The sequence below is a fragment of the Rhinolophus ferrumequinum genome, chromosome 5 (assembly GCF_004115265.2).
Source record: "Rhinolophus ferrumequinum isolate MPI-CBG mRhiFer1 chromosome 5, mRhiFer1_v1.p, whole genome shotgun sequence".
NCBI lineage: Eukaryota > Metazoa > Chordata > Mammalia > Chiroptera > Rhinolophidae > Rhinolophus > Rhinolophus ferrumequinum.
In genome coordinates, this window is record NC_046288.1 from 27,327,445 (window position 1) to 27,347,541 (window position 20,097).

General features: G+C 35.0%; 1 protein-coding gene across 1 annotated transcript in view; it reads right to left on the reverse strand.

Annotated features, from left to right (window-relative positions):
* LOC117021950 (transmembrane protease serine 11E-like) overlaps positions 1–15,124 on the reverse strand; it is a 39,065-nt gene extending 23,941 nt beyond the window's left edge. The window contains exon 1 of the mRNA XM_033105373.1: positions 15,017–15,124. Within this exon, the coding sequence (XP_032961264.1) occupies positions 15,017–15,024 (8 nt within the window). The 5' untranslated portion in view covers positions 15,025–15,124. The remainder of the gene's footprint in view (positions 1–15,016) is intronic.
* Positions 15,125–20,097: the final 4,973 nt, after the last annotated feature.

The window sequence follows — 20,097 nt, forward strand, 5'->3', positions numbered from 1 at the left end:
TGCATATTTCTGGGGAATTCAGGACACTCATTTAGATGGTAGAGTACTAGTTTTGTTTAGAACACACCCTGGTTCCAGTCTGCTGAAACCAATCTGGCTCTCATTGCCTGAACTTTGGCAAGGAGTTTGACTTCTCTGTGCCTCAGTTCCTCTTCATAAAGTGAAGATGATAATGATAGTATCTATCTCACAGGATTGTTATAAGGATTAAATGAATTACTGTATGTAAAGTGCCTATAACAGTGCCTAACACATAGAAAGTGCTATGTCAGTGTTAGCTATGATTTATTGAGCTGGCTCTGTGCCAGACATTGAGCTAGGCACTGTAGGAGCGATGAAAATGTTTAGCCTGTTTCTACCACTCTAGAATCTTAAATGGCCTATGAAATGTGTTAGAGCTTGAACCATACCAGGTTCCAGATAGAGTTTCTAATTCAATCTCTTTCTATTTTTCTGATTTATTTCCAAACAAGCTTTGAGGACATAAGAGATGACCAGAGGTCTCTTCTAAAGAACCTGAGTGTTTGAGCTAATATTTACCTCTAAATTTCAGCAATGTTGCAAGAAATCTCTTCTTCATGAGGCTCCCACAACCTCTCTTATTTGTACTGCCTTCAAAAACATGTTACTGAAAAATGTTGGTCAACCTGTTTTTTTGTTTGATTAGTAAAGTTGGTGTTTCCTTTTGCTATAGTAGTTGCTAAGCAAACTCAAAAGCTGGAGAAAATGAGACAATAAGTCATAGTTGGCTAAAGAGTTTGCCTATGGTGCTGTTTAAATTTCTTGAAGTATTTATCATGCTGGTAGAATCAATAGCATGTATTCATACCCCCAGAGCACTGTCTGGTACATGAGAACTCAGGGGAAAGTGTGATGTTATCCTGGAAGAGCATCAGGTGTTGGATCAGAATACAGAGAATTCCAAAGTCCAGCTCTTTCCTTACCAGCTTGGACAAATCATTTAGACTCTGAGTTAAGTTTCTCCATCTGTTCACAAGGGACAGGATACCCATTCTGTCTAAAGCACAGGGCTGACTGTGGTACCCAGAATGAGATCATGAATGCAAAAACTTGCAAACTGCAAAGTAGTTTGCAATAACTATGTTTTGCTTACAGAAATCAAGGGGATTCTTTTTCCTGGTGATATATGACCCGGAAGTGATATTATCATTTTTGGTCCCAGCCACACCAACATAACATCGTATCTCTGCCTCCATGTTTTGTTCTATGAGAAAATTGTTGCAGAATTTAATAGCATCATTATCACTATATGACTCTGCCTCTGCTGAAGGCTCTGGGCTGTAGTGGAAGGCTCCCAGGACTCTCTACTTTGTCTCCTTCCCTTCCTCCTGTGACTTTCCCACAGGGTCATAGTCAAAGAAACTTCATCTTCCTCTTCCCAATCTCTTCCATCTCCAGCTCTCCCTTGAGTGGGATTCCAAACACCTGTTCCTAGAATAGCAATTACTGCAAGATACAAAGACTTCTCCACAAGGAGGTTATTTTTTTATGTGTAGATGTGCCTAAGAAGTCTAAAAACTGACTCCTGTTCCTTCATCCCTGAATGTTTGCTATCCCCCTGCTACAGAAGACAAGAGATGTATATAGCAGATGTAAGCAAAACTTGGGGGTGCGGTATACAGGGGGCAGAAGGCCTTCTCAACTAATATCAAAACATGCCAGATGAAGAATATGAATTTATAATTGTAGAAAACATGATACAATTATCTCAGGTATATGATCACTATGCAGAATTGTGAAATATAAGACAGAAGTTCTATTTGTTCTATAGGAACTTTTAATCAAGACAGAAAAGTGAAATAATGAAGCCACTAAGTTGATGAGATAGAGCTACATGTGTGAACATGCAAAAGGTCAAGGATATATTTTAGTGAAAATATGTTACAGAATAATATGCATTCTGTGTTCAGTTTCTGTAAATAATAAAATGATATGTGTGTGCATAGCAAAATATATAGAAAGAGATACAAAATTATGAACAGAAATAAGAGAGAAACTTTTATTTTTATGTATTTTTTGTGTTATGGTGGAGTTTTCCTAACAAGAAACATCATAGCTTTTGAATTAAAAAAAGAGAGAGACAGAAAGACAGAGAGGGAGATTGAATTTCAAAAAACAGAAAAATAACAAGGAAGATTATACACCTTTTTATGAGTTCCTATCACTGTCATGCCCAAGGATCAGTGTGACCTGTCCAGACCCCACCTCTCACAACTATTTCAGTGATGCAGTTTGGTGGCTTTGAAGGAGGTAAGAGGGAAAGAGAAAAGACAAACCATCAAAAACATTTTGAATAAACAAGAGAGTATGTTGCTGAGTCCTGCCACCAACTTATTTATTGTATAGTCTTACAGCAGCAGATTCAATTCACTCTCTTTTTTTCTCCGTATGAAAAACACAAATAATAATTCCAGACCCCTCCTAACATGATGAGCTATATAGAGATAAATATGATGAGGTATGTCATTACTTTGAGCTTCCAAGTAGAAAATCATTGAACAAATAGCAAGGACTATCGTTATTATCCTAATTATTTTAATTAATAATAATGGTAATAACCGCATTATTGAGATGTTTGTCATTTGAAATATTATCTCTTCCCTTTCCAGTCTGTACAGCATTGCTTTTAAAACAGATTCACCGTGTTTCTTAATTACTTTTTTTTTCTTTCTCAGCAAGTGATTCAATACTGAATTGCTCCAAATTAAATGTAATAGAAGTGTGCTAAAAAAAAAAAATAGTAAAATGAAGAAATAAAACCATTTCATATATCAACAGACACATTTAATTAACCTCCTTCTGCACATAAACCCTTATCCAATCATTATTGGTGGTCCGTTGAAACTTATCCGAGCCTCCTCATGTAAAATCACCTTCAGGCAGACGGTCTAAATTCTAATAGCTTCGGTGGTATCAGATTGCTTACTTTCTATTATTTTTCTATTCCATTTGGGGACATGTGTGATTAGACAGTGAATATACCAAGTGAATAGAGCAATTAAATATGGGTACATCTTTATGAGCCCCAAATTACCAGAAGACAAGTAATATGTACAGTTATATCGTCATTATCACTTTTTAATGTGTCATTTTAGAATAGTACTAAAAAAGAAAAGCAATAACAACAACAAAAAAGCAGGGAGGAAAAGGATACTAATACAAACTTCATGGCAAGCACTGGAGAATAAGTCAAGACTCACGGTGCTTCAACGTAAAGTTTACCAGGAAAACCCCGACTCAATACCACCACCGTGAACTGATTGATAGGGGATCTTGAACTCTTTGCTATTTCTCTGTAATGGTAAGCAGCACTGATATTCTTAGTTTGCATGTTTCACCAGGTCAGTCCAGCTGAGGTATTTTGAATAAATATGCACACTGTATCTATTAAGCTGGTGATGCCAAAGCATTAATATCAACTACTTACGCTAGAGGTCAGCAACCTTTTCTGTAAAGATCCAGTTGGTAACTATTTCAGGCTACATGTTCTCTGTTGCAGCTACTCAACTCTGCCTTTGTAGCCATACACAATATGTAAACAAGTGAGCATGGTTGTGTTCCAAGAACACTTTATTACTATACATTGAAATTTGAATTTTATAACATTTTCACTTGTCATGAAATATTTTTCTTCTCTTGATTTGTTTTCCACTATTTAAAATATAAAAATTATTCTTAGTTCAAGCACCGTACAAAAACAGGTAGTGGGCAGGATATGGCCTTTGGGCCCTAATTTACTGATGGCTGACTTAGCAATAGCCTACAAGTCAATGCTAATTGTGTTGGGAAGCTAGAATGAACTTTTCATTTTCTAGCCTCACTTTCATGGCAAATCTCATGTAATCTATCTCCAATCCCACTGCCACTGACCTTGTTCTCGCAATTCTCACTAAAACTTATCTTATAGCTTGATAATAGGTTTCTCTTGCGTCTCCCCAGTCTCTAAATCATTCTCCATTACAGTGAGCTGTGTTTCTAGAAATGATCTAGTCAGCGGCTGAGACTACTTGGGACCCAGTCAGCCTCAGTTAGCCTGGCATTCCCCTTCTGTCCCGTGAGCTTTCCAGCTCTTTGCTTTTGCTCCTGCTGCCCCCTGTGAGGAGTAACTTAGAGTGTATTCTTTGCTTACATCATAAAAGCTGTGTGTATTAAAGAGCCAGTTCAAAAAGCCCCCTCCCCTTCAGTTAGGTCTATTTACCCTTGAGCATCACGTAGAAGTATGGATCCTTGGGGATAGGGTCTGAGCCTTACTTATCTCTGTATTCTCTGACCATATGCTCAAGGATTGTTCTCAGAGGGAATTGAATTGAAGTTGGCTAACCCAAATTGAACCGACCGTTTGTCAGCACCACAATGTGGATTTTAATGTCTCTCAGAGCACTTCTGCTCTGCCTTAGTTTTAGAAAAGATTTGGAATGTTATACACAATGAAAGATAGGCCAGACATTGTGAAGAATAATTACTATTTAAGCCCGATTTCCATAAAACACTTTATATAATGATCAAGCCTTATAGTTAGTATTTCTGTTGCACCACTGTTTAAAAATACATGATTTTCCAACTGTGATTTGACCTATCAACTGTAAAGTGCTATCATAGTACAGAAAGTGACAAATGCAAATAAAGGGACATTAATTTCAGGAGACACATTTTATTTGGGATCATTGAATGTGGGATCATTTGGGATCATTGTCTGTATATTACAATATCCAAACAAAAGCAGAAAGAAAGAGACCACAATGAAGTAACAGGGTAATTAATACCTTATGACATTGCTGATTCCCTAAGTCAGCACTTAAGATTTAAATTTCAAATTAATAATTTTTTTTTCAGTTTTTGTTTTGTGTTTGGCTCTAGCTTATTTCTTTAGCTCATAGGCTTGACTCCTTGTCCTATCCAAACAAATACTTCAGATGCTTTTTACTTTGTAGAAGACTCCTATCAGCAGGCATTGGTGAGATTGTCAATCTTTTTTATACTTTCTAGAATAAGATTATAAAAATACTCCAGGGTGGAACTAAAATTTTGTCTATGTGTGCATGGATCATATAGTTTCACTGCTATTTAAAAAAAAATGGAAAGAAATTACTCCTTAATAAAATCACAAGGCATATATTCTGTCCTGTCTATTGTTAACACAGATACATCTATAAAGTGTCTAATAGCACCAGCCAGGTTCTTGGACTGAATCCTGTGTGCATTCCCTACGATAATAACTATGAAGAGTTCTCATAGAGAAGGTATAATTATAACAAAGTAGTCGTCTGATTACCAGACAACTCTTTCCATTTTCTTTTTACAGCACCAAGGCAAATGATGGGAAACTCAGTATATTTATTATAAATGTTTTTACTTATATTCCACCTTTTTCTACTCTGAATTAAGGTGACTTATAAAGAGGTACATGTAAAATACACAGTATTAAAATAAGTTCAGAGATACAAGAAGAAAGCAAAACAGAAATGAAAATGTAAGATGGGAGTACTTCTAAAACTATATTTCATAATTCCCACTTAGACATTTCCTTAAGTCAGTCCACAAAATTGTAACTTTCTAGCAGTGATCTCAAAAACAAAACTAAATAAAATAAACAAACAAACCTTGCTCAGATACATTATTCAGCACCCATAAGATAAAAACTGAGCAGTTGTTCAGCGGCTATACAACTGTTTTAATTCCTCATAAAAATGTGTAATGTAATGAACTATGTACTCCAAAATATTGGCACAGAAACAAACATTAGATTTATAATACTCTTAGAATGTTCCTCAATACTAACAAATGGCATCAATACTATTTAGTAAAAGCAATTTGACAGGGGAACAGAGTGAAATAGTTCAGATACTAAGCTCTGATAATTTTTAAAAATATCTGACAATACTTCCCTAATTATTATTGAAATGCCTCCAGATGGCATTTTCCCATTATAAAGACTCTAAAGATTATTGAAATTTTACACATGAAAACATAGTATTGCTTATTACAGTAGTAAGTTTTTAATAAACATAGTCTTACTTAGCACAGTAGGAAGCTTTTAATAAATATTATCAATGACAGAAAACCCTACCCCTCATTAGCTGTTAACTTAGGCAAAACCCATAGCAAAACCCATTCCTGTATTTAACCAACCGTAAAACTCTAGTAATAATATCTTCCCTCCCGCCTACTTTAATAGGAAGTTGTGAAGATAGCATCTGATATCATCAGACTTTGCTAGATACATTTATTACATAAGTATTTGTAGCAACTCAACACTAAGGAATGTCTCCGTTCTTCACTGTGTTATTATCAAGGTCTTTATTGAGTTCCCAACCAGATATGGGGCAGTATAGGAAATTGCAAACTGAGATTTAAGTTGACACTTTGCCTGACCTCTACAAATTTACAGTCACACCTAAATGGGGTGCAAAAAATGTAAAGTTATTATTAAGTAATTAGGTATGAATTTATAGACTTATAAATTGAGATATTTTAATCCTTCATTTCACTAATATACTTGTTATTTTTCCTCAAACTTTTTCCAGTTCAAGATAATAAATTGGTATGATCTGAGAGTAAACAACTTTAAAAGCAGTGTTTCCCCACAGAAATACTGACAAGGAATGCCATTGCAGCTTGTCATAGAGAATGTACATACTTTAAAATGTGGAATAAAAACAAGAATTAATAGGGAGTGTGTGAGTATGTCATGGCAGGTCTATCAGAAGAAAAATGATTGAGAAACCTGAGTCACAGACACTCTTGAGGCTGCTAACATGTAGCACAGACTTTCATTAAGCTTCTGCAGTGTTAGATGTTTTCCTACCAAATCTCTCTCATGACTTCGAGAGTTGGTGTGATATAGTGGAAATATCTCTGCAATGAAAGACCAATGACCTGCATCTGAGTCCTAAGGGCTTTCGTTTAAGGACTCAGTGCTTTCATCTAAGTCCTAAATTTCTCAGATGAGAAATCCAAGAGCCTAGTCAACAACACACAAATTTCAGCGTTCCCTAACCCCCGACTTGTGGGATGTTCAATGAGCTCTCATTTCCTTCATTTGTTAAAAAAACAATGGGCATTTTAATGGACTTAGATGCTCTCTAATTTTTACCAAAGCTAGTATTCCATGCCTCAAATAACCTAGAAATGGTTAATATTGTTATAATTAAAATTCAGCATTTATGAAACAATAAGCTGTAACATAATTCTTAACATGCTTCATTTTTCTGGTGGCTATCTGCCGGATAATTTGGAATGATAAAAATAAAGGACTGCTGGTCACTTGAAATAATCCAAATATCATACATATGAGGAAGACATAAAGTTGATTACTTGAATCCTAAGCCAGTTTTAAAATCCGTAGACCATAAGATTTCATTTTATGTAAACCACTGAAGGACCTTAAAATTGAAATATGCCAGTTGGAGCACATGCTGAAACTCTGTGGTATCCTCCAGTTTGCTATCTCCCTGGCAAGCACTATAAGCCATACACTAAAAATCCTTCAAATAATCTATAAATTTCTGTATATAATAAAATTGGATCTGAATTAACTTTGTAATGAAAGACAATTGGAAAATGTAGTATTTTAATGTTTATATTATTCTTCCAAAAGTGATATTTCTTGATTATTGTACTTCCTGCCCCAATTGCTGACCTGTAATATGTGGAAGTATTGAGTCTTAACTTTTGGATGGAACACAAGATTTGTGAAATTGATCATTATGCACTCACCCTGATTATACTCTAATATATTGGCATTTTAATAACATACAGTGAAATATGCTCAGATTCATGTTAGAATAAAGTAAAATTTGTTGTGCAAATTAATACCATAATATTATAAGGAAAGTGTTATTTACTCCAAAAGAACCAACTATTTTGAGTTACCAACATGTGTGGCTTTAATTCATATCTATATGGTGATGGCTACTAAATCTATAACTGCAGATCAGATCACTTGTCTAACTCCAGACCCATATATCCACCTGTTCATCTCAACAGAATATGACTCTCATCATTCAAACTTAACATGTCTGTGGTGGAGATTCACAGGAGCCTATCCCAAATATTTGTCCTTTTTCCTTAATAATAGAATCTTTGATTTTTGGTGGGGCCGTGCCACCTAGAAAATAGAATAATGTCCGTTGTCCATAGGAGTCTCCATCTGAGTAAGTTCTGACCACGGGAATCTCTATTCCAACGGCTAGAATCTTGATGCGTGTGTCATAGCCAGAATACACATGTGCCAGTTGGAGGTCGGGCAACCATTTTGAACCATGATTTGGAGGATATATGTTTATGTTGGTGGCACAGCATGATAGTAGGAGCCTAGATTCCTAATTACTTTGTGAACCTCCCTATCAGCCCTGACCTGCTTACCTCCAGACTTATGTAACATTAAACTGAAATAAAATTACATTTCATACACTACAGCCACTTTACCCTCCGTTTCCTGCCTCTCACAGCTAAATCTGATACTATTGCAATATGCAAAATAGATTAGTTACAATTAAGGTAAATTGTTACTTTTATGTAATTCTTTGGGAAAAGAGGACATGAAGAAATGTATTTACTAATTCTCTTACAATTTCTGTATATGAGAAAAATGATAAAGATATTTTTACTTAATATTCTCTAGCAGCATGATTTTGAGATAAATAAAATACATCGAATACTGATAAATCAGGAGATCAAGATTCCATCAAGGATCTCATTGTAACTAGCTCTATGACTTTAAGCAAATGACTTCCATTTTCTAGCTTAGTGGTCAAAGGTCTGGGCTTTAGCACCAGACAGATTGGATTTAGTCCTGACTCTGCCTCTCACTAGCTAAGTGGCTCTGAGCAAGTTAGTCACCCTCTCTGTCTACATTTCCCCACCTATAAATGGGGATGACGATAGGACCTAACTATAGGTTCTTCTAAGAGTTAAATGAAGTAACACTTATAGAGCAATTGGCATCCTGCCAGGCACGCAGTAAACACTCAACAAATGTTGGTTTTGTCATTATTCCTCCTTCATAATGAGAAATTAAATTGCTCTTTTTTTAATTTTTAAATTACTGTTCACATTCAATATTATTTTACATTAGGTTCAGGTATACAGCATAATGGTTAAACATTTATATAATTTAGGAAGTGACCTCCCCGATAAATCTAATACCCATTTGGTACTGTACATAGTTATTACAATACTATTGACTGTATTCCCTATGCTGTACCTTACATCCCTGTGAACTATTTTGTAAATACCAGTTTGTACTTCTTTATCCCACCACCTTTTTCACCTAGCCCTCCAACTATTCTCCTATCTGGCAACCATCAGTTTGTTCTCTATTATCTGTGAGTCTGCTTTTGTTTTGTTTGTTCATTTATTTTGTTCTTTTGATTCCACATATAAGTGAGGTCATGTGGTATTTGTCTTTCTCTGTCTGGCTTATTTCACTTAGCAAAATACCTTCTAGGTCCATCCATGTTTTCACAACTCCCCCCATAGCAACTCTGTCCCAGGTGACATGGCTTTACATTAGGCCTTACATGCAAAAGAGATTCAACTGGTAAAGGAAATGTGGAAAACCACTCATAGTTGGACCTGCCTGACTCTAAGAATCTGTGAGTGAGGCCAATAGTCAGCCATGAAGCATAGTTTAGTGCAAGGATTTAGAACTCTACTTATGAAGCCCAAATCTAGCTTTGCTGTTGAATCCAGCCCTATATGTTCAAGTGCTTACTTATGGCTTGAATGTATTATATAGATTGAGATATTGGTTTGAAATATTTTGGATTTATTATTTATTATCTCTGGTATTCTCTTGATTAGAAAGTTGAGGCACTGAGATTAAGCTGGTTGTTTGAAAAATAATGGAAAGTTAGCTTGCTTAGCCAAGGGAGCACTTGTAATTTCGGGAATCAGGACGTGGTGCAAGCAGCAGACAGTGCTAGGAAGTACAGAACTGGAGTTAGAGCACGCATGTTCAACCCCAGATGGGCCAATCACTCCCCAGAGACGTGGAAGTCTCAGTCTTTCTAATCATTGGTTTCCCTGTCTGTAAAATCATGGTAATACTAACATTGTCTACCTCACAGGTTTGTTGATAAGTACCAAATAATAAGAAAATATATGTTGGAATTATGTATAAAGAACATATACAAATTATATGTAAACACATATATGAACAATCTCATATGTATTCCTACTATAAGTACCTTCTCTGACTTTTACTACATGGGACCTGACAAGCTTTTAATCTGCAAAAACTAATTTTTCAAAGGCCATATGTTGCTATTTAAATGGTGATAGTAATAACAATCGCAGTAGTATCTCCTGGGTCACGTAGACAGCTGTGTTAATTTCCCTCTTCTACATGACAATATTGGATTCAATATACAATATACAGGTGAACTGGGAGGACAGATTCTATCTCAAGTATTGACTGGCACACATTTCTGTGACCACATGCAAATTATCTAATCTTTGAATATTATATCCCTTACTTTATAGAATGCACACAGCAATGCTTCCTGTCTACCAGCCTGGAAGGTCTATTAAGAAGGTTATCTATTGAATAATAACATTGCTCTTTGCAAATTTAACTTTTGTATCTTTAGACACACAAGACAGTTAAATTAGCGTAACAATAGAACCACCTCAATAGAAAAAGGAGGATGGTATAGCATTGTGATTAAGAGCATAGGTTTGGAGTCAGATACACCTGGCTTAATTCCCAGTTCTGCCATTTATGGCCTCTGAGCAAATAATGTTACCTGTCTGAGCCTCAGTTTCCTCACCTATAAAATGGGCATAATAATATAACCATAGGTTGTTATAAAATTAAATGTGCATGATGTATTTGAAAAGTAGTTGGCACATAGTATGTGTGAAACAAATGATAGCAATTATTTTCTTCTGTACTGACTCATAGTTTGACTATGAACAGTGCTAAATCATTCTATATCTGCTTTTGCAGCTTCAAAAATAAGATATCATCTGACAACCTCAGATAAAAGGTTGCAAAATAGAATTTAAAAATGACTGTATGGTATTTTGGATTCCCTGAAGCTTAGTTCTATCATCTCAGAATTACTATTCTAAACATCTCAGAAATTTCCTAACAACACAAGTGATACATGTGCCTGGGAGAAGGTTGGGTTTGCAGGTTCTGGCATGATTTGGTGTCTCTGCAGCCGATTTTTCTTTCTCAACCTCTCAAAACTTTCCTAATCTCTAATCCACTCATTCCAAATCTATTAAATTATACTTGAAACTGGACAGCATTCTTCACAATTCTCACCCACCATCTTTGACGAGACTATGTCCAAAAGAATGTGCTTAGAGAAGTTCTTAGTGCAGTTCTTTTAAATCCAAACCCTGACAAAGCCAAGATATACAACCAAAGCACCCAATTCACCACCTACCATCTTAGAAGACCTGCTCAACTACTGCCCAACTCACCCCATTCTCAAGCACTAAAGCCATCAGGCATACTTACAAACCTCAGTGCTGATACTGAAGCACATTATGTTGCTTTTTTATCTCGAATGTTTCTATTTATTCCCACTTTATATAGAAACAATGACATATTTTTGGAGAAAAGCAGACACCAATAAAGAATAACAGAGGTCTGTTGGACAGTTATGGTTACTACAGACTGACAAATTCCTTCAATGTAATGCTGCACTAAGATGAACTTGGTGTTCACACAGTAGCAAATGTTGTAATCCTTTTTATAAAATAGTGATGATGTAATTGAAGTGCTATACTCTCAATCACCTTTGAGATAGTGTGGAAAAGTTAGGTCACATTCTTCTTATCTTATTTAAATACAAAGACAGTTTAAAGCAAATTAAATAAGGGCAATCCGTGCATTCTTTAAAATGTTGTTAAAAACCTATCAATAAATATAAAATTATATCACCACCCTTCGTCCTTGAACGTGTCTGTGCATTATTTCATATTAATCTGTATATGATCTGTTTCTCTGTCTATACATTGCAGAGGCATGTATATGTATATATCCACACACATTTTCTCCATTTGTGGGTATGTTTGTGTGCATGTTTTCCATTTCTCTGTTAGAGTAAAAATGTTGCCCACACTCTTCTTTCAGGTCCCCACACGTGATAGACAATGTGTTACAATCGAAAAGGTGTAGACTTTAGAGTCAGAAAGACCAAGGTCAGACTCTAGATCCAACACTTACTAACCCTGGACAATCTGAGCTGCAGGTATTTCATCTGTTAAAAGAGTAATCACAATAACTGCTTCTCAAGGTATTGTCAAAATTAAATGAGATAGCATTTTACAAAATCTGCAATCTATAATCGGTGCTCCATAGATAGTTTCTTCCACACAGGACTGGGTACATAGTAAGAACTTGCTGAAAGCTGTTATATGCATCAGGAGTGATCTCGGTTGAAGGAGGAGTGAGACCCCGAGTTAAGCCCTTGCGGCACAATCATGTAACAATTCTGGGCCTAACCCTCAACAGAGGGGCCCTTCAGCATCACTGTCTGTTGCCCAATTTCAGGGGGACTATTACTAGATTAGTTGTATGTTGAGTTGTTTCCCTGTATGCAAACAGGTTTTTAATCCACAAAAGACCACGCTCCCTGTTTGACACCAACTACACAAATCACGTCAGGATCGTCTCTTCAGGTTCCCATACCTTCTGAAATTATCCTCTCATAAATGAGTACTCTTTTCCTTTTGTGGGAAAGGTGAGTAGGGAGAGAACATCTCCCATTAAAATATAATTATACCTATTTAAATAAGATAAAGAGCTACCTCTTTTAAAAGCTGACCATTTCATTTCTGCTTTAATTTCTTTCCGTCTTACAAGTTTTTCTTTTTTATAGCTTTACACTGTAGCAGTTCTTCTCAACCTTAATGCAAATAAGAATTTCCTATATAACTTTTAGAAATACATTTTCCACGCCTCAACCAGAGATTCATTAGAATTTCTGGAATGAGAACTGGACTTTTCTATTTTTAATAAGCATCCAGTGAATCTAATGCAGGGGGTCTATGGACCATGTAATGAGAGATAGTCTTACTCTACTGAGGAAAAATTAAACTTGTCCATTATTGTTAATTTGAATATTACTCATTTAACCTTCATCTATATAAAAGTATATAGATATTAATGTCTATAAATTTTGTCTCATTACCTTTAATTCTTATCAGTGGTTGCTGATGAATAGTTAGCATATATCCCCATCACCAATAAATATATGTAATAACTATATTTTTCTCTTCCCAACTGTCTTCCCTATAAACTTATTCCTGATAAAATATTATTTAACCTTCTACTGCGGACATGTGTTTATAAAATCCATGTGTTGATCTCTTCATGCTCAAAGAATAGTATAAAATAAGAGTTTGGGAGAAATAACAGCATAAGAAGAATGTTTATCTGGTCTAAATACTATCTTCTTACCCTTAAATTCTAAAATAGTGGCTCTCATTTAAAACAGGTAAAGTGAGGGAGGGACTATCAGAAATTTGGCAAAAGAGGAAGGAGCATGCCATTTGATAAAAGCTCTCTGCCTGTTTCTTATATGCCTTCCCAGTTATGAACAAATGTCTACATATATCCCAGTATTTCAATCATACCTCTTTCATCAAAGCATTCTTTTTGGTACACTTACTCTAGCAAATATGCATAGTAAATTTAATCCCTTTCCAGTCTAGTCCATTCTCTTAACATGTCCTAGGTCAACTCAAACATGGATGTGCTCCACTTTTTAAACGATCTTTAGATCAGGAAGATGTTTCGTTTGTTTGTTTTTTCCTTGTGAGGTACCTTCCATCTACTCAGAAGCAGAACTAAAAATAGGTACATATTTTCCTTCAAATTAGAGACTATATGCAGAAAAAGTCACTCCAATACCCCCACTTTATAGCTCCTCTACACAAATTCCAGACCCACCCACATCTAGCACAGAAAAAACCTGAAATCTACTTAATATATTGAATTTGATAGAGATTATATGTTTAAATAAAAGCACTCTTTTTTATGGTACTATTCTCAAAGATAATGCAGGTAAAAATGGTAGAACACAAAACCATCATGGATTATAGGGAAGTACTTGCAAAAGGCAGGGTGTCTTAAAAAGTCTGACTAAATTTGTAATATCTGTAGTTCTTAGTTGCTTCACTAACATGTGTAGAAGAATATTAAACTTCTCATAACAAGTACGTAGAACTTTCTATCAACTACAGAGCCTGAGTGTTTTTCCCTATTAAGATTCCACTGGAAGTTTTAAATTTTTCAAACTATTTTCATCTCAAAGCAGAAATTAATTTTTTAAAAATATACCAATATGTCAATCAGAGAAAATAAAAACTTAAGCTAAAGATAAAATTCTTTTCAGGGTCCAAACTAGTACACTGAAACCTTGTTATTGTTTAGTTTCAAGTTTGATAGAAAACAACCACAAAATAATTATGATTTACCTGTTAGAAAAGTTGACTGTAGCCAGGTGCATCATTGGATTTATTTTAAAAATCCAACTATAAAAATTTAGTCACATTGTCTTCTTAAGTTATTTTTTATTCTTTCAAAACATCTACTTTTTAAAAATTTAAACTATTTACCTACAGAAATAAATGTGATTTGGATCTTCATGATTTCAGATTATTTTATCATGTATACCTTCTAAAACAAGAGTTTTTTCTCAATAAGACAAAGCCCAAGCTAAAAGTATGTTCTGTTCTTCTTGAAACAAACAGAAAAACTAGCTAACTAAAAGACAGCTGTAAACACCATGTAACTTTATCTTTTGTTGAACTCTTCTGAAAGGGTATAGAAAAACATTTTGGAAGGGGCATAAGAGAACAGGAAACACTAATATAAAAATAATAGAAATCTATTTCTTGACAATTTCATGTTAACTATCAAAAATATTTTTCTATATTAAACAATAAATTAGAGATCTACACATTCTTTGGTGGGGTTTACATTATTTTTAAACTGCAAGCTAACTTTAAGAGGAAGGAAAAGGGAACTCACGGATACATTGTTGACCAGCAAGGAAGAGTCCTGTGGAGATCGAGGTCTGCAATCAAGTGTGTGCATTCGAGCTCTATCAGCAACTTAGTGGGTTGGATGGAGGTGAAGAAAGAAGTCACTGATGATCTAAACAGAACCAGTCTGACTGGTCTTGGCTAGTGTGGTGGGGCTAGTTGTGTAAGTAGTAGGACAAAGTCAAATTTATAGGCAGCTAGAGAACATAAATCATTTATAAGAACTTTCTAGGAGTGGGAACTTGAAAGCTATTGTCTTAAAATTATAACTTAAAAGGGTTAACATAAACCAGAACATTTACAAAAGTCAGATGTTTAAATCTAGAAAGAAACTTTAAAATCATCTTGATCAGCCTCCTCTTGTTTCCAACAAAAACACCAAGGTTTAATTAAGTTAAATGACTTGGTCAAAATCACATAGTTTATGAACCACCAAACCAGGAAAACACCCGTATTTTTTTAACTCATCTGACATGCATTCCACTCTACCATTCATATAATGAAAGTTTTCCTTGGGTACTGACTGTAAGTCAGTTGTTGAAAATATAACAGAGATTAGAAAAGCATTAATATTTTTAAATTATGTGGCATCATTCTTCTAGAAAAGTCAAATAGTTTGCAAATGTTAACTGCCAGTTGAGACGGTATATTTCTTTCATTATACTGGAGACAGGCATATCAGCCAACACTGAGTCATTACTGTCTTATTTCTGGAAAGTAAATAATGTACTTTTTAAAGTGTGTTCATACATGTGTATGCAAATATCTGTGTATTTGTGTCAGGTATAATCTTTAAATTGCCTTTCCTAATCGCCATAAACTAGGTTAAGTGTTTCTCCTCTGTGCTCTCATGGTATCATAACACACACCATGTTATACTAGAGTTTTCTGTTTACTTGTAGCTCAACTCCACTAGACTGTGAATTTTTAATAGACAGTAACCCTATTCCTAGCACAATATGGGCTCTCAAAAATATGTGTGGGAAGGAAGAAGGGAAGGGAGGTATAAAAGGGTGTGTGTGACCAGTCCTGAAAATCACCATAAAGAAAGCAAACAGATACTGTTTAATATTATTACACATCCATTGAGTCAATTGCTCATCTGAACAGATGTAGAAGTTGGGATGCACAGCAAAGTGTGGGCTTAAGCTGCCAAGAATTAAATCACTCTCTAGAGGTACCCAAAGAAACCTCTATTTTGGGGCACACTGTACTAGAGACTAGAGAGAGCAACTCCTCTACCCTTTGTTTCTAGCCAATCACTTAATACTTTAGAATAACATGTATATTTACTTGAAGTTATTCAATATTTAGTATCAGTTTTCTGTTTACTCACTTAAAAGTATAATTTAGCCAAAAACAGAGAGGCAACAATAATGAAGTAAAAACCTCCATGTTATGAGATTAAACTGTTCTTATACAGCCTTTAAAAAGTGAAATCCTCACTAATAAAATGTTAACACTGGCTTAGTGATACTATATTGTATTTTATACTCATATTCTATGAAAATATTGATTACACTCTTGCTTTCAAAGAAAAACAGATTCCTTCTCAGTGTAACTTTGGGCCAAGACTTGTCAGACTCGTTTTAACAGAATCTCATGACTTTATTTATTTTTTTTACCAAAATCCCAATTCCAAACCCAAATAAATCTTTTTATATGGTCCTATGGTCCTGTATACTTAGGTTTAGGTATACCTAAAGATGAATTTTTTTAATCCTACGAATATAAGCTAGAATTTATAGAAAATTAGAGGTTAAAGCAATATTAAATAGAGGCTAAGTGGATGTCGGCCTAAAGATATCAAAAGATAATCACAAGAACTTGCTATATTAATGGCCTTCATTCAAGCTACGCAAAGAGCATTAACAAAAAAATGAAGTTGGACCACCTCCTTACACCATATACAAAAATAAATTCAAAATGGCTTAAAGACTTAAATGTAAGATCTGAAACCATAAAATACCTAGAAGAAAATATAGGAAGAAACTTCTCAGACATTACCCGGAGTAAGATTTTTACTGATACATACCCTCGCTCGAGGGAACTAAGAGAAAAAATAAACATATGGGATTATATCAAACTAAAAAGTTTTTTCACAGCAAAGGAAACCATCAATAAAACAAGAAGGGATCCTACTGAATGGGAAAAGATATTTGCCAATGATATATCTGATAAGGGATTAATATCACAAATCTATGGAAAACTCACTCAACTCAACTCCAAAAAAAAAACAAACGATCCAATTAAAAAATGGGCAGAGGACTTGAAGAGACATTTTTCTAAAAAGGACATACAGATGGCAAACAGACATATGAAGAAATGCTCAACCTCACTAACCATCAGAGAAATGCAAATAAAAACCACAATGAGATACCACCTCACCCCAGTCAAAATGGCTATCATCAATAAATCAACAAACAGCAAGTGCTGGTGCGGATGTGGAGAAAAGGGAACGCTTGTGCACTTTTGGTGGGATTGCAGATTGGTGCAGCCGCTATGGAAAACAGTATGGAGGTATCTCAAAAATCTGAAAATGGAACTACCTTATGATCCAGTAATTCCACTCCTAGGTATCTATCCGGAGAAATCCAAAACTTCAATTCAAAAATCTTTATGCACTCCTATGTTTATTGCAGCACTATACACAATAGCTAAGACATGGAAACAACCAAAATGCCCATCGGTAGATGACTGGATTAAGAAACTGTGGTACATTTATACAATGGAGTATTATGCAGCCATAAAGAAGAAAGAAATCTTACCATTTGCAACAACATGGATGGATCTAGAGAACATTATGTTAAGTGAAATAAGTCAGACAGAGAAAGATAAGTACCATATGATCTCACTTATTTGCGGATTCTAAAGAAAAGAATAAGTGAATGAACTAATCAGAAACAGTTTGGGAGACAATGAGGAAAAACTGAGGGTTGCTAGATGGGCGGGAGGGGTGGGGGGTGGGGGGGAGGGTGAGGGGATTGGAGGGCAATCGGTGACCATAGGATGGCCACGGGCTTGAAAATTAATCTGGGGAACGTAATTTGGTGGTTACCAGAAGGTAAAGGGGTTGGGGGGTGGGGGATGAGGGTGAGAGGGATCAAATGTATGGTAATGGAAGGGGAGCTGACTCGGGGTGGTGAACACACAATGTGATTTATGGATGATGTGATACAGAATTGCACACCTGAAATCTATGTAATTTTACTAACAATTGTCACCCCAATAAATTAAAAATAAATTAAAAAAAAAAAAGAGCATTAACAGTGTGTGTCCTCAAATTCCATGATATTACTTACATTTTAGTAGAAATTTGAAGAATGACAGGGAAAAAAGGGAGGAATGAAAGATCAGATCTAAATTATTCATAAAATAGAGCATTTCATGTATTTAAGTTTTTCTTTCATAGTTATTCTTCGAGTCGTAGGATACAAAAGCCAAGTCAATCATTTTAAAATTCATTGATCTCAAAGAGAAAACAAAGGCTCTTAGAGTAAAACTTTGTCTTTTATTCAAATATTTATTTCCTGTGTTGCTGTTTTTTCTGAAATCACAAATATTATTCTGCAATCCTTTCGTCCTAAACTATGGCATAAAGAAAATGTATGTAAAGATTTATTGTCCTCTTTGTCTCTGAGGTCAGAGCAGTCTGTCTTCCTGTGTCCTTCTGTGTAATGTGAAAGCAGAGTCAGAAGGAATATATTTGTGGACCTGAAACCCACAGGAGATATGTTACATTGCATAACTAGTAAAATAGCAACATGACCACAGGTGTTTTTACCAGCCAACAAACTATCCCATAGGCCTTCCTATACTTATTAATGTCATAACAATGAGGCATGTGATGGCTGTAAGCATGAGTATGCTAAAGAAGTACAGTGCCAGTGTGGCTAGTCATGGATGATTTTTATCACTGTTTAAATATCCCCTACATTGAAACAAGTTTCTTTTTTATATGCCTGATAATACATGGATGTGTATACATGGTAGTCTGATTAATTTATGGAAGCCCTAAAAGTTATACCTAGGTTATGTCTCTGTAATGCTAAAGCAATCCTTTTATTGGTCAATTTATTGGGTCGTACATTGCAGACTGACCAATGTGAATAAAGTAGTGAATGAGCTACTTATCAGATAAACACAGCTATTGTCATTTTCCTCCAATCATGTGTTGTTTTGAAGGTACCTATGCACCTTAATTTGTTTAAGTTGAGAAAACAAAGAGCATCAAAATTATTAACCTTCTGTCTCAGCAAAAAGAGACCATGTAAAAATACCGCTGAAGAGCAAGCTATTACTAGTTTGTCACTAACTTTCCTTTTCTCTGTCTTATTTTCTTAGCCAAAATGTGGTTTGTTTTCTCTGTTCCTCTATTAGATATTCTGCATCTGCTATTACTATCTTCATGATGCTGGAGATATTTTTTTGCATTGATGGGAGGCTCTGCTCAGCTTTACAGTCCATAATGATACATAAAGTAAAAACCAGAGATAAGGTTTTTACAATTAATAGACAATAATAGTGTTAAAACAGTATTTTTATTGTGTAATTTATGAGGATATACAATACAGACTGGTTAATATTATTAAGCTAGTGAGTAAATGACATTTTGGGGTCCACTTTAATTTTAGAACAGTGTTTTACAGTTAGTCTTATAAAACTTTTTAAGATTAATCAATTTCATGTTGAGGGATCAACTTTCAATCTTCTGAACAGACTCCTCCTGGGATATGAAGTAAATTTATCTATACGCCATCTCTTTATAAGTAGCCACTCCCCAAAATATAAAATAAATTGATAAAATAGCGATCAGATTAAAGAAAACAGAACAAATGCAGATAGGTTCTACACATCTTTTTAACATACTTGCTCTAAGAGCTGCAAATTTGGCTTTGAACTTCCTAACAGTAAGGATAACAAAGGAAACTTAGAAAGTTTATAATTCTCATTATTGAAAGGAAAGAAACATATCAAGAGAGGAATTTCCCTGCCACTAAGTGGATGAAGATATTTCTCATATATGGTTACACTGAGCAATGCATTGAATAGTATAAGTAATATTTT